The following is a 16152-nucleotide window of genomic DNA, read 5'->3' as shown; positions in this document are numbered from 1 at the left end:
GCCTCTGGAAGCATGTTGGGTTTGTGACCACCAGCTCGATGCTAGTGGTACTTGTTAGCACCTTATATCAGAATGATGGGGTCTTTGGTTTTTCCTGGAGTTGTTGTGAAGAGATGTCTAGGAGACCACTGCACATTATGTGTGTGAGTTGTACCCCTGCACAACTGTTGATTGTACCCCTAGGGACACATACTGTGGGTGCACAGAGAACTATCTGGGCCCTAAATGCAAACTAAGCTTGTGACTATCATCCCCTCCCCCCATCCTACAAAAATGAACAAAGTCAGGAAGGAAGAATATAAGTCTTCCATGAACTATGTATACAGTTCAAGGGTAACCAACTTAAACTGAAGCCCATCCTTTTTGTTTCTTAAGTTTAAGAAATAATTCAACTGAATGTCATCTCCAGACAGAACGGGCCCAGCAACTAGTGTCCCCAAGTTAATGGAAATGACTGGACTCAGTGAAGTAGTTAAGAAACCAGAGTAGAGTATTTTCAACAAGTGTGAGAAAAGCAAGCTTATACTTCTTAGAATCTTAGTCCATTGACTGTGAAAATTGCTGCTTGTTTTTATATTTCCCCCCAGCAAGGAAGGTTCTGTGAATACCTTCAGGCTTTTTCTCTCAAGGGAAATCTAGCAATCCTTCAACCACATGAAAGAGAAAAATCATAGCTGCAGTCCAGTGATTCAGATCCCTCTTCTAGGAGGACCACACCAAACTTTGGTTGAACTACTCAAAAACTGAAGAGTAAGTGAACTAGAAACTACAACTCAGTATGAGCTACAGGTGAGGCTCATTTCCCTTAAAGCAAGATGCTCTGTTCAGATTCATGCCTCTGAGACTTCAGGTGCATCAAATAGAAACCGGCTCAGCCACAAACCTAATGTTTGCATGACTTGGACGTAATCCCAAGAAGGGATGTGGCTGTCTTCCAGATTCTACTAAATTGTTTACAAGTCAATAAGCTTCCGCCAACCAACAAACAGACCAAATGACTGTACCTCCTCAGGTAAGCTGACCACCAAGTCATTTTTCGTCTGTCCAACCAGCGCCTGCCAGAAATATTCACTACATGCGGCTAGCACAGCCCGGTGGGCCCGGAATTCCTTCCTTTCCACGATCAGAGTCACGTCACAGAGAATATCCTTTTTCCGCTGGTCATTGAGGCCCAGGAGGATGTTGGCACAGTGGACTGTGGATTCATATACATACATGGGGGAGTCAGGCTTCTCATCCACAGACATGCCGTTCACACCCTGCAAGAAAGAGAGGCCGGGTCACCACAGCTTTCTAGTGAGAAAGAACATCGCAGCTCCTGTCTCCCACTGCCATGAGGCAGGTGTAAAGGACCAGAATGACCAGTCAGCACATTCATGCTTCGCTGGCATAATGAACTTGGAAAACATTTCTGGAAAATAATATTCAATGGCTGACTTTTATCCTTTTCACTTTGTGCATCCTTTTATCTCATCATATAACAAAGCCAGGTCTCCTATGAAACACCCAAAATATTTAATATTTTACTTATTTTTGATATTTTTTCATTTGTGATTTTTCATTTTTATTTTATATTTGTAATTAATAGTGGTTTACAAGATTGTAAGATTATAGGTTATAGTCCCACCACCAAAGTTCTGTGCCCCATTATTTTAATGAGAGAGATACAGAGAAAGATACAGAGGAGAGGGACAGAGAGAAAGTGAGCAGAGCATTGCTCAATTTTGATTTGTGGTGGTGCTGGTGACAACTTGGGACCTGGGAGCCTCAGGCATGAATGAAAGTCTTTTGCATAGCCATTATGTTGTCTCTCCAGCCCCAGTCAAGCCATTTAAAACACACAAAAATTATTTTATTTATTTTTGTATAGAGACAGAGATAAATTGAGTGGGGAGGGGGGAAGACAGGGAGAGAGACAGAGAGACACCTGCAGCACTGCTTCACCACTCGTGAAGCTTTCCCCCTTCAAGTGGGGACCAGGGGCTTGAATCTGAGCCCCTGCCCACTGTAATGTGTAAGCTTAAGCAGGTGTTCCACTGCCTGCTCCCTCCCCCCCAGAAAGTGAAACATTTAAAGTAATGGCAAAATACTCTCTTGAAGTACATGCAAGGTCTTAGGTTGAGATTTAGCCAAGATACAAATCAAAGAAAACATCTAATTATTATGTTCATTTTATAGCCAGCTATTGTAGTCACTTTCTGCCACTTGGAGACAAAGCACCAACAGCATGATGCTATTATTGCTCATGAGAAGCTCTCAAAAAGAAGTGGAATTGAGCTGTCATTTCTCCCAGCAGACTTGATGTATATCTCTTTTAGGGAACCCACTATATCATATTAGGAATCAGAGAAAAAGATACATTCAGTAGTGAAGACCACTTTTACAAGTGCTTGCTTTCAAAAGTGTCCACTGATTAAAAAAAACAGTATCTGTAATTAATTTATGTAATACAGTTTCCAGCAATGTTTATGTCTAGCATAAATTCTACTAGTAAGACTTAGTTTCTTTATGGAATTATTATTATTATTTAAAGGACTTTAACATATGGAGTTGTCTGGTGGTGCAGTTGGTTCCATTCACACAATACAGTGTGAAAGGGCTGGAGTTCAAGCCCTGGGTCCCCACTTGCAGGAGGGAGAGCTTTACAAGTAGTGAAGCAGTGCTACACCTCTCTCTTTGTTTTACCCTTTCCTTATCAATTTCTCTCTGTCTCTTTCCGAAATTAAAAAAATAAAACATTTTAACATAAAATGAACTGTGTTACTTATAGTGTATAATTAGGTAAGGAATAATCATCACAATCATAAGTGAACATATTCCTCACCACCAAAAGTAACTTTATACCTTTTGATTTTCCCTCCCTTATATCTCTCTGTGATCCACTCCCACAAATTGCAGTTCTACCTCTGATAATTAGTTTTTTTTTTAACTTTTTATTTATTTATTTATTTAATTTATTCCCTTTTGTTGCCCTTGTTGTTTTATTGTTGTAGTTATTATTGTTGTTGTCGTTGTTGGATAGGACAGAGAGAAATGGAGAGAGGAGGGGAAGACAGAGAGGAAAAGAGAAAGATAGACACCTGCAGACCTGCTTCACCGCCTGTGAAGCGACGCCCCTGTGGGTGGGGAGCCCGGGTTCGAACCGGGATCCTTATGCCGGTCCTTGTGCTTTGTGCCACCTGCGCTTAACCCGCTGCGCTACAGCCCGACTCCCTCTGATAATTAGTTTGTCTTTTCTACAGATTGTTTTAATACCTGGTGTCTTTTATTCAGCATATCTATTTTGTCATCTGTTCATATTGCTATGTGCATCAGAAGTCAGATGGAATGGCTGGAGATAGCTCACTGGATAAGGCACACATTTTACCATGCTCAGGTTTGAGCCCCTAACATTTATCGGAGCACCATGCAAAGGGGAAGCTCCTCAAGCAGTGAAGCAGTTCTGTGGTGTTTTTCTTCCTTCTTACTTTGTGTTACTGTGATCTCAATCTCTCTCTCTTTTTCCCTCTCACTAAAAAGCCAAAACAGAGTCTACAGGGAGCAGTGGAAGCATGCAGGTACAAAGTCCCAGTGAAGAAAAAAAAAGGTGGAGAAAGAGAAATACCATATGACTTTACACATGTACAGAAGATAAAGAAATGAAGCAAATGGACAAACAAAAGTACATCTTTAGATCATGGCAACAGAATGATATTTACAGAGGGAGTGGGAAATGGATAAAAGGATTCAAGTGTATGTTGGTATATGGAAATCAGGCTTTTAGTAGTGGACACAAGTAGCATGTTCAAATGACCAAAGCCGTACACCTGAATCTTTTTTTTTTTTTTGCCTTTGTTCTGTTTCTAAGTAGAGCCTATTACCTTCCCAGTGTTCCCTTTGGTCTCCCTCCTGAGATGTTGCTCTCAAGTCTACTCTGAATCTCTTGTTGGAAGAGTGAGTACCAGCCCTGACTCTCAGTTTCTCCTCACTTGGTTCATGAGTATACACATTACACAGGGTGATCGTGTGCACCTGAATCTTATACCATGCTATAAGCCAATAATTTCTCAACAAAAGATGCTAAAATTGCTCTTTTCTTGCTGAGCAGAATTTAATTGTATGGATATACCATGACTTTTTTTTTTTTTAGTTTTTATTTATAAAAAGGAAACACTGACAAAAACCATAGGATAAGAGGAGGACAACTCCACACAATTCCCACCACCTGAACTGTATCCCATCCCCTTCCCTGATAGACTTCCTATTCTTTATCCCTCTGGGAGTATGGACCCAGGGTCATTATGGGGTGCAGAAGGTGGAAGGTCTGGCTTCTGTAATTGCTTCCCAACTCAACCTGGGCATTGACAGATCGATACATACTCCCAGCCTGTCTCTCTCTTTCTCTAGTGGGGTGGGGCTCTTATCCACTTTTCTTTCACAAATATTTGGGTATGTTCAGTTTTGGGTTATTACAATCTGAACTGTTTAAATAATTACTGTATAAATCTTTGTAAGAAAATATACCATCATTTCTCTAGTATAAATAACATGGGTTAGAATGGATCGATCATTTTCTATGTCTAAGTGTTTAAGGAACTGCCAATGTCTTCTAAAGTGTGTCATTTTGCACTTTCAGTAGAAGTCTTTGAGAGTTAGGGGAGGAGGAGACAGCATAATAGTTAGGTAAAAATGACTCTCATGCCTGAGGATACAAAGCCCCAGGTTCTATCCCCAGTATTACCAGAAGCCAGAGCTCATCAGTGCTGGGAAAACTGGGTTGTAACATGCAGAAGAATGAAACTGAACCACTTTATCTCACCAGAAACAAAAATCAACTCCAAATAGGTCAAAGACCTGGATGTCAGACCAGAAACAATCAAATACTTAGAGGAAAACATTGGTAAAACAGTTTCCCACCTACACCTTAAGGACATCTTCGATGAATCAAACCCAGTTGCAAGGAAGACTAAAGCAGAAACAAACCAATGGGACTACATCAAATTGAAAAGGTTCTGCACATCCAAAGAAACTATTAAACAAACAAAGAGACCCCTCACAGAATGGGAGATCTTCACATGCCATACATCAGACAAGAAACTAATCACCAAAATATATAAAGAGCTCAGCAAACTTAGCCGCAAAAAAGCAAATGACCCCATCCAAAAATGGGCAGAGGATATGAACAAAACATTCACCTCAGAGGAGATCCAAAAGGCTAACAAACATATGAAAAACTGCTCTAGGTCACTGATTGTCAGAGAAATGCAAATTAAGACAACACTAAAATACCACCTCACTCCTGTAAGAATGGCATACATCAAAAAGGACAGCAGCAACAAATGCTGGAGAGGTTGTGGGGACAGAGGAACCCTTTTACATTGCTGGTGGGAATGTAAATTGGTCCAGCCTCTGTGGAGAGCAGTCTGGAAAACTCTCAGAAGGCTAGACATGGACCTTCCATATGATCCAGTAATTCCTCTCCTGGGCTTATACCCCATGGACTCCATAACACCCAACCAAAAAGAGGTGTGTACTCCTATGTTCATAGCAGCACAATTCATAATAGCTAAAACCTGGAAGCAACCCAGGTGCCCAACAACAGATGAGTGGCTGAGAAAGCTGTGGTATATATACACAATGGAATACTATGCAACTATCAAGAACAATGAACCCACCTTCTCTGACCCATCTTGGACAGAGCTAGAAGGAATTATGTTAAGTGAGCTAAGTCAGAAAGATAAAGATGAGTATGGGATGATCCCACTCATCAACAGAAATTGAGTAAGAAGATCTGAAAGGGAAACTAAAAGCAGGACCTGAGCAAACTGTAAGTAGGGCACCAAAATAAAAACCCTGTGGTGAGGGGTAGACATGCAGCTTCCTGGGCCAGTGGGGGGTGGGAGTGGGTGGGAGGGATGGGTCACAGTCTTTTGGTGGTGGGAATGGTGTTTATGTACACTCCTAGTAAAATGTAGTCATATAAATCACTAGTTAATTAATATGAGAGGGGGAAAATTAATTGTATGTCTCGAAGTTTTTTAAAACACCTACTGTGTCTTTTTAATATATAGGCTGTGTATTTGATATGCGGACTCTCTCAAAAGCCTAGACTAAGTAGATCAGAAGCACCCAATAGCACAGCTATATACAAGATACTGGGTACTGTACAGCAAACCCTAACAAAGGAACTTTTCAAAGTCAACCCAATTACCAAATAATGTGATGATAACATTAACTATCCATTGTCTTTTTGAACCCTAAGACAGCAGGAACCTCACATCTCCACTATAGAGCCCCTACTTCCCCCAGTCCTGGAACCCTTGGATAGGGCCCACTTTCCCGTATGCGTCTCCCAATCCATACCAAATAATATTGCATCCACCGATCACAACCTAACCAACGCAACGATTGCCACCTCAACATGCTTCACCTCAGACTGTGTCCAGAGACTTCACGTGTGGAATGACAACCCTTCAGCTTCATTACTCGGGTGAGACCTTTCCTTTTATAGTACACTCTAATTTCATCTCAGGTGGTTCACCTTCTAACAAAGTCCCATAACCTAGATATACACCAGTTTCTGTGAGAGAGAGCTTATGTTCACACGTATCCGTAAACTACTGCAAAATATATACCTGAAAGCAGAAGTACACTAGAGTTTGCAGTGAGTACCTCCCTAACACTTCCTCTCCACTATTCCAAGCTTGGGATCCATGATTGCTCAACAATTTGTTTGGCTTCGTATGTTAACTCTCTTTTCAGTCACCAGGTTCCAGATGCCACCAGGATGCTGGCCAGGCTTCCCTGGATTGAAGACCCCACCAATGTGTCCTGGAGCTCAGCTTCCCCAGAGACACACCTTACTAGGGAAAGAGAAAGGCAGACTGGGAGTATGGACGGACCAGTCAACGCCCATGTTCAGCGGAGAAGCAATTACAGAAGCCAGACCTTCTACCTTCTGCAACCCTCAATGACCCCGGGTCCATGCTCCCAGAGGGCTAGAGAATGGGAAAGCTATCATGGGAGGGGGTGGGTTAAGGAGATTGGGTGGTGGGAATTGTGTGGAGTTGTACCCCTCCTACCTTATGGTTTTGTTCGTTAATCCTTTCTTAAATAAAAAATTAAAAAAAAATAAATTCTATCTGATTATTTCTGATTTTAACTGTTAGTTATATCATACGTATTTAATGTGATTTAATTTGGCTTGATTTAAACCTGCTATTTTGTTGTTTTTCACTTATTTCATTTTTTAATTATCTTTATTTATTGGATAGAAACAGCCAGAAATGGAGAGAGAAGGGGTCATAGAGAGGGAGAGAAAGAGAGACATATGTAGCACTGCTTCACTATATGCAAAGCTTTCCCCTTGCAGGTGGGGACTGGTGGCTTGAACCCGGGTCCTTGTACATTGTAACATGTGCGCTCAACCAGGTGCACCACCATCCGGTCCACCTCTGTGTTCCTTTTCATCTCATTCTTTTCATTTATTTTCATTTCATTTCATCTCATTCATTTCATTTCATTCATTCTCACCTATAGCAGTGCTACAAGTGTCTCTCTATCTCCCTCTCTATGACCCCCTCTCTCTCGATTTCTAGCTGTTGCTATCCAATAAACAAAATAAAAATAATTTAAAAAATGAAATAGGTGAAAAACAAAATGGCAGGTTTAAGTCAAGCCAAATTAAATCACATCAAATATGTATGATATAAGTAACAGTTAAAAGTCAGAAATAATCTGTTAGAATTTATTTAACTTTTTTTTTAAAAAAACCCTTTTGTATTAGATTACTTTTTTTTTTTTTTTTCTCTCCAGAGCTATTGCTGGGGCTCGGTGCCTATACTACAAATCCACTGACTATCCTTAGTGCTTGTTTCTCTGATGAAGTGGGTTTCTTTCATTTTTGAGTCTTTTTTTTTGCCTCCAGTGTTATCTCTGAGGCCTGCACCACAAAGCCACTGCTCCTGGAGGCCATTTTTTCCATTTTTGTTGCCCTTGTTGTCATTATTATTATTGTTGTTTTCGCTGTTGCTGTTGGATAGGACAGAGAGAAATTGAGTGAGGAGGGGAAGACAGAGGGGGAGAAAAAGACAGCTGCAGACCTGCTTCACCACCTGTGAAGCGACGCCCCCTGCAGGTGGGGAGCCCAGGGTTCGAACCGGATCCTTACTCTGGTCCTTGCACTTCGCGTCATGTGTTTTTTTTTAATATATATTTTTAAATATTTTATTTATTTATTCCTTTTGTTGCTCTTTTTATTGCTGTAGTTATTACTGATGTCATTGTTGTTGCATAGGACAGAGAGAAATGTAAAGAGGAGGGGAAGACAGAGAGGGGGAGAGAAAGATAGACACCTGCAGACCTACTTCACTTGTGAAGTGACTCCCCTGCAAGTGGGGAGCCCGGGGCTCTAACCAGGATCCTCCCGCTGGTCCTTGCACTTTGCACCACGTGCCCTTAACCCACTGCGCTACCGCCGGACTCCTGCATCATGTGCTCTTAACTTGCTGTGCTACCTCAGGCACCTTTGAGTCATCTTTATGAGGTACAGAGTCTAGATATTTTTTTCTGTCAGGATTTACTTTTAAATATATATTTTTTAATTTAGCAAGAGAAGGAGAGAGGGCAGGAACGGTAGAGATACCACAGTACTGTTCCACCATTCCTAGAGCTCCCCTGGTGCTTTCCATAGGGTTCCCTTGAGTGACAGGGCTCAAACCCAGGCCTTCACACATGGTAAAGCAAATGTTTTACTGGAAAGCTGCCTTTGTACCCTCCTCTGGTAATTTCTAAATATTCTGTTCCATAAAAAAGTCTCATTCAAATATAAATAATACAAAAGTTAAATACATAACACTTAGGCAAGATACTATGTATTATAAAAAATAGAAATACTCTCCCATTTGTGAAAAAAATAAACTAGAGGATGGGGGAGATAGCATAATGTTTATATAAAAATCCCTCAAGCCTGAGTCTCCAAGGTCCCAGGTTTCACCTTGTACACCACCATAAGCAGTGCTCTGGAAAAAAAATTTAAAAAGAAAATAAACTAGAAAAACATTACAAAGTGATGATGTAATACACAATATTGAAAAATAAATGGATATTAACATACATAAGAGGAGATATAGCAAATAAAAATATGATTAGTAAAGGAAGAGAGAAGCAGATGTCTAGAGATTAGTTAAAAGGAAGCATTAAATTGGTATTTCTGCTAGACTTTTTGCATACACACACACACACACACACACACAAACACACACATATTACATACACTACATGTTCATGGTGGATTTTACTATCTGGAATAATTTTTTATGCAACAAATATAGTCTTTTAGATTATGATACAATTCAGTTTAATGTCCAGAAGTCACAAGGCAAGGTTGAACTTATATGACTTTCATCTATCAATAATTAATTGCTGCTAAATTCTTTACTAGCTAGTAAGAAGATAATTATTTTCTATTCTGGTTTACTTGAGATGTTTTCAAAATTTTCTTGTCTTCCAGAGTGTCTGAGGTCTAACTATTTTTATCATTTCCCATTTCTCAAATTATTATTCCTTTTCAGGGCAGAGAGTAGTTCCTAAATATGGGAAGAGTATATAAATACCATTACCAATGTATTCCTCTTGTCCCACAATCTTATTGATAATTGTTAAATAACTAATAAAATTATTATTCTTTTTCTTATCACATTAACTTTTTTCAGTCTGTGGAAATTTACTGGTCTAAAACATACAATAGCTTACATGCAGCAGGTAGCACTAAAACCGGTCAGATCAATTAACATTCCATAAAGATGGTGCACTTAATTCTAAGAAGCAGGATATTTATGAGATACCACATTTTCTCCAATCCATTCGCAAGTAATAAACATTAATGAAAACTTCACCAAGAAGAGAAAAGCTTGCCATAAGTTCTTTAGTGAGGCATGAAATGTGAGGAAATAATGAGTGCAGTGGAAGGAAGAGTGGACCAGGAATCCAGTGATTCTGGTTTAGCAATGCACTGACTTGCTTAGTGGATTTGGGTAAATTGCCCAAAGTTGGACTTGCTTTAATATATGTATAACAAAAACTCTATACCAGAAGACTAGTAAAGTTCTTATACATCTTTAAAGCTCGTATAGAGCTACAATAAAGTCTAAGAGTCTGTAAGACATATACCTTACTGATTGCAGGGATTACTATTATTTTAAAAGAAATCAAACCGTCTGTGAGGGAAGGAAATAGGTCCCAAACCTATACTTCCATAGTTCCTCAGCAAGGAAGCTCTGCTTAGATCAACACATATGGTGTCCATCAAGAGAAAAGTCTTTTGAAGTAGAAGTACATTTTAGGAAATGGGTAATTCAAACTTAGGAAGACTTTTAGGTATACTATATGGAGCTGATACTTCTAGCTCTCTAGTCTTGGATATCTCAGACCAGAAGTTTGTTCTTGGAGCCTTGGTTGAACCAGGAAGTATTAGTGAATAGTACGACTCTGGGAACTTAGCATGGGCTTCTGCTGTGGCTACGTGGGGGCCTGACTGCTCTATAGCAGCACTGGACACTATTAGACCCATGGTCTACTAATAGTGGTGAAGTGAACTCAAGGTAGTGGGTAAACTAAAAGGCTCCAATGCACAAGTTGGATGTACTTTTAGGGTCTGAAACATTTGTGGGACTTTAAGACTCCATGTCCTGCTCATGGAACAAGTTTTTGGGGAAAAGGAAATATGGCAAAATATGTACCTAGAGTCAATAAAGCATATTATAATAAGTAACATAAACATGTATGTCTTATTTTGGGGCTATTTCAGAGAGTTTTAGAAGATGTTTAAAACATTTCAAATCTGTTCATTAAATGATATAACTTAAAAATTCTCATTTCCATGAAGCTGTTGCTAGACTTTAAGCTATCTGAAGATTTTCTTGAATTTATTATTATTTTTAAAAAATTTATTGTCTTTATTTATTTACTGAATAGAGACAGCCAGAAATCAAGAGGGAGGGGGAAGATAGAGAAAGAGAGAGACAGAGAGACAACTGCAGCCTTGCTTCACCACTTGCAAAGCTTTCCCCCTGCAGGTGGGGACTGGAGGCTCGAACCTGGGTCCTTGTGCCCTGCACTGTGTGTGCTTAATCAGGTGCGCCACCACGCAGCCTGAATTTATTACTTCTTTTCTGGATAATTCTTCTTTATGTCATGCCAGTACCATTCTCTTGACTTTTACAATGCTACTAGATTTTATCATACCCTTCTCATTTGGCCCCTCTTCAAGCATAATGGAACATACTGTTTCTTCTTATAGAAGTAAGTGAGCCCCTTCCTATACTCCAGTTATTACGGGTGCTCTTCTTGGAACATATATATATATATAATCCTAACATGAATTTTGTTTTTTCTAGCACTGAATTATGATCCATTTAAGTTTTCTTTATATCTCCACTTGTTTTACTACTATTAAACAACACTCCTCCCTACAATACTGCAAAATCCTTAAGTCTAAAGCAGAAGTCATGGGATCCAAGAATGAAATATTTTGTAGTGAGTAACAGTGATCCCAAAATAGTATGCAGGAGGCTGACAGTCAGTCTTTACACTAAGCATTAGACAATGTGTTAAAGTGTGTAGACATTAGCTGAAATCAGATTGTAAGGAAGCTTTCCAAAGGTTCTGATTTTGGTTTTGGCTGGATCTCATTCTTCCCTTTGTACGCCAAAAAACCCAGCTGCACATGTACATTCCCATATACTCCAATCATCCTATCATATGGTTCAACAGTAAAAGTTAATTACTATTATTTTGCCATAGTATGTTCATCCTCTCAAAGAGCTACATAGAACACATTTTTATCACCCAAGGATATAATATCAATGAATACAGAATTAGTTATTATCTCACTTATTTATTCTTTACTCATCATTGGGTCAAAAATCAAAATGTCTAACAGTTATGAATGTAGAATCAGAAAAACTATAGTGAGAAATCTGAAAAGCTACAATTCACAAAAAGTAGATTTTAAGTTTTTCAGAAAACCTGTCATGTCTTTAATGTGTCAGATAAAATGAGTACATCTTGCAGATAATGAAAAAGACCAAGTTATAAACCATTTTACTTGAAATTCCAACCATACTCCCGCCCCCAGAAATGGTACATTAAGTAAATACTTCTGTGAATAAAACATTAAATTATTTAGTAATTACTGAGTAAATTTCTGTACTTATTAAACAAGCTTTTAGAAAAAGTTATTGACTATGGAACCATGAGTCTACTTTTTAGCAAAGGAACTTATTAAATTTATAGAAATTTTAGAGTATACAGTGCCATTAAAACTATACTCAGTTATTACTTCTGGATTGGAAACATTTTTTTTTCTTTTGGAGACAATTTTCAATCTCATTAAGATTCAAACTTTTTACTTAAAGTGGAACGCAATCCAGTTTCAGTATTTTCTAATGAAAAACTGCAGAGCCAGTCAATTAATGTCTCTAATGCCTTAAATAGCTCAAGTGAGGGCCTGACATCGAGCAGCTAAAATGTTTCGTATTCCTTATTTACTCAAACACTCCATCTGCGTGCATACTAGTTAGTGCCAAGGGAACTGAAATTTAAGGCTGTTGTTAGGAGGAAGCACTTGCAATTATATCATCAAATCCTTAATAGCCCTGAATGGTTCTTATACTTCAATATAAACTTTCATTTTCCTTGACCTTTTAGGAGGAAGTTCAAGTTACTCACACAGTTTGTAACAATGGTTTTTATTGCACAGTTGAGAAAATATTTTTAAAAATTAGGAGCAATCATAATAAGCCCCAAGTTTGGGAAGATTTTTGTTGATGTGTTCTTAATTTTTTAAGTATAGGCCAAAATAAAAATAATAACTCCAATGTCCAATATATCTAGTAAGAAAGAATGATAACCAACTAGCACTTTTATATTAATTGTAATCTGAGCAGAGAGGTAGGATGTGGCATAATGACTAAAACAGAAGAAATAGCAGGATGTTGATAAGAGGCCATATGCATTAATCTAAAGGTAATACAGAATTAAAGATAAACTTTACACTCAGACTGGAAAGAATTAAGAGTTTAACAATGCCAAGTGTCTCTGTAGATGTAAGCCACAGTTACTCTCATACACTTAAGGTTGGTTCAATTTCTTTGGAAAGCAATTAGGCATTATCTGGCAAAATTAAAGAAGTGTACAGATCATGACACAGTAGTAATTCCACTCCTAGGTTACAACTTAGAGGTGCTTACATATCTATAATGGGAACTCTGTAGAAGAGTGTTGGAACAACACTGTACAGAATAACTACCAAAGGAAAACAACACAAGGTCTGTCAACAGTATAATGAATAAATGCACTGAGGTATATTTATATTTTTATACAATAAAGACTATGAAGCAAATTATAACTACCTATAATAATATGACTGAATTTCACAAACCTAATGTTGAATACTAAGTGAGAGAAATGAGACACAAAATAGTAAAGGATAACTGGATTCCATTTATATCAAGTTAAAAATGTCAGCCAGGGAGATACTTAGTAGTGGAGGGCTGGAATGTATGAGGTTGCAGGTTTGATCCCCAATACTTTATGTGTTAGAGGTATTGGGGGGTAGTTCTCCTCAGGAAGGCTGTCACAGTACTCTATTTTTTTATTGGTGATAAATTCTCACTTTATGTTAAATTATACATTTTAAGGGTAACTTTATTTATTTATTTATTTACTTAGTTATTTATTACTGGATAGAGACAGAAATTGAGGTGGGAGGGGTAGAGAGGGAAAGAGACAGAGAGACAACCTTAGCTTTGCTTCACCACTTGTGAAGCTTTCCCTCTGCAGGAGGGGACCAGGGGCTTGAACCAGAGTTCTTGTGTGCTTTCATGCATGCACTTAACCAGGTGCACCACTGCCTGGCTCCTTCAAATTATACATTTGTCTTAAGTATTCTTCTACATGAGATAACAAAAAACCAAGACTACCCTTATGTTAAAGATTACAAGAAAGGGTTAAGAACTCAAGCTACCTCCTTAATTATAATTAATTATAAAGGTCCTAGGTAGTCTTTAAAATAAAACCACTCATTCATAGCTTATAATGTATTAAGTTTCTTAAAGGTAATTAAACATAGTCAATTGCAATTGGTATATTTGAAATAAGAATTTGCAAAAGTGGGCAGCACAAAGGGACACATGACACAGCCTTTGGGAGGTAGTTAGAAATCTGAGAGCAGGATTTTGCTTCTGAATGAAACTCTTAAAAGACCCCATTTTTTCATTATCTCTCTTGTGAAAAAGAAATCATTCTACTTCCTCATCTGAAGAGGAGGAAATGGAGGAAGTGACCTGCAAAGAAATCTCTTAAGTTCTATGGTTCTGTGAAAGTACAGAGATTTTAGGAAGAACCTCAAATACAAGCTTCTTCAGCAATAATTCTTTTTTAATGTAATATACATTTATTTTACTTTATAGGACAGAGAGATATTGAAAGTAGGAGAGGAGAGAGAGGGAGAAAGAGACAACTGCAGCAACGACCCACTGCTCATGAAGCTTCTCCACTTCAGGTGGGGACTGGGGGCTTGAACCTGGGTCCTTAAGCATAGGAACTTTTGCCTTCAACTGAATGCATCATTGTCTGGCCCCTTTAGTGATGATCATTAAGCTGAATTTTCCCTTTCCTTTTTTTCCCCCACTTTGGTTACACTGATTCTTTGTGCCTAGATGACTCCACTGCCCTTGGTGGACTCTTTTTTTCCCCAGATAAAGGGCAAGAGACAGAGAGGAAGAGAAACAGAAAGTAAAGGAAAGACATCATAGTACTGCTTTGATGCTTGTGATGTTCTGAAGTTTCCCCTTTTCATGGTGCTCCTATGTGGTGACTGGGGACTTAAATGCTTATCTTTGTGCATGGCAAAGTGTGTGCTTTGTGAACTATCTCTTGCCCTCCCCCAATTTTAAAGCAATATGGAGACAGTTAAGGAAATATGTCATTAGAAAGGAGAACTGCCATTACCTATCTTTTGAGAGAGGTGAAGAATAAAGGAAGATGTGCCCAACACCTGTTTGGGCTTCCTAAAGGAAGGCTGAATTAAGGGCCAAATTTTCCATAGTTATGGGACACAGAACTTAACAGGGTGAACAACAGTTCAACACCTTGCTCTCTTCTTTTCTCAAGTCCTGAAACAGTGCTCTGGTGGTATGCAGGAGAGTCTCTCAGAAATTCTTATATACTTGGTTTATAGAGTCAAGGGGAGTGTCCATTCATTCTGTCCTCCTGTCTGAGTCTCCACTCCTGATATATGGTGAAACTTGGATATAACAATGACACTGTGGCTCAATAGGAGAATTGCTTTGGAGTCAATGAGTGAAAAGGAATCAGTATCAGGCCATGATACATGATTATTGTTAATAGAGGCTGATGACAGTGAGGGTCGGCAAGGAGAAAGTGGGAATGTAAGATTGTTGGATTTGGATATAGAGCTCTGTGATTATATTCCTTGGCCTTCTGATACTTGTTTTTTTTTTGGTTCTTTTGATATGACCCTCCGGTTATGGGTTCAGCCAATGTTCCCATTTATGCTGCTGGGATAGGTTATTTTCTTCTTCTTTTTTTTTCTTTTGTTGCTCTTTTTTGTATTGTTGTAGTTATTATTGTTGTTGTTATTGATGCCGTCGTTGTTGGATAAGACAGAGAGAAATGAAGATAGGTGGGGGAGACAGGGAGAGAGGAAGAGAGACACCTGCAGACCTGCTTCACCACCTGTGAATCAACTCCCCTGCAGGTGGGGAGCCGGGGGCTCAAACCGGGATCCTTATGCAAGTCCTTGCAGTTTACGCCACTTGCGCTTAACACACTGCTCTACCACTTAACTCTTGGGATAGGTCATTTTCTATGTACCACCAGGATTATCACTGGAGCTCTGTGTCTGCATGATGCCACTATTCCTGGTGGCATTTTTTTCTTTTTCTCGATAGAAGGTGAGAGACAGAAAGATAAAGAAAGAATGTTACAGAGCAGGGGGGAGATACCACAGCACTGTTATACCACTTGTGAGTCTTCCCTTCCCCCATCTACCTGTGGATGGGCACCTAGGACTTGAATCTAGGCCTTTATAATGTATGTGCTCTACTAGGTGTGCTACCACCCAACCCCAATAGGTCTTTTTCTAACCAG

The 16152-nt window shown here is 38.9% G+C and overlaps 1 protein-coding gene across 5 annotated transcripts in view; it reads right to left on the bottom strand.

The window, feature by feature from the left end:
* Window positions 1-16152, bottom strand: part of BACH2 (BTB domain and CNC homolog 2) — a 524461-nt gene that overhangs the window by 133166 nt on the left and 375143 nt on the right. For all 5 annotated transcript variants that reach the window (XM_007530629.2, XM_060205487.1, XM_060205488.1 and 2 more), the window contains one exon: window positions 1005-1259. In XM_007530629.2, coding sequence (XP_007530691.1) covers window positions 1005-1247 — 243 coding nt within the window. In that variant the 5' untranslated portion in view covers window positions 1248-1259. The remainder of the gene's footprint in view (window positions 1-1004; window positions 1260-16152) is intronic.

This window comes from Erinaceus europaeus, chromosome 13 (assembly GCF_950295315.1).
Source record: "Erinaceus europaeus chromosome 13, mEriEur2.1, whole genome shotgun sequence".
In the NCBI taxonomy this organism is placed as follows: domain Eukaryota; kingdom Metazoa; phylum Chordata; class Mammalia; order Eulipotyphla; family Erinaceidae; genus Erinaceus; species Erinaceus europaeus.
This window is presented reverse-complemented; position numbering and strand designations above follow the sequence as displayed.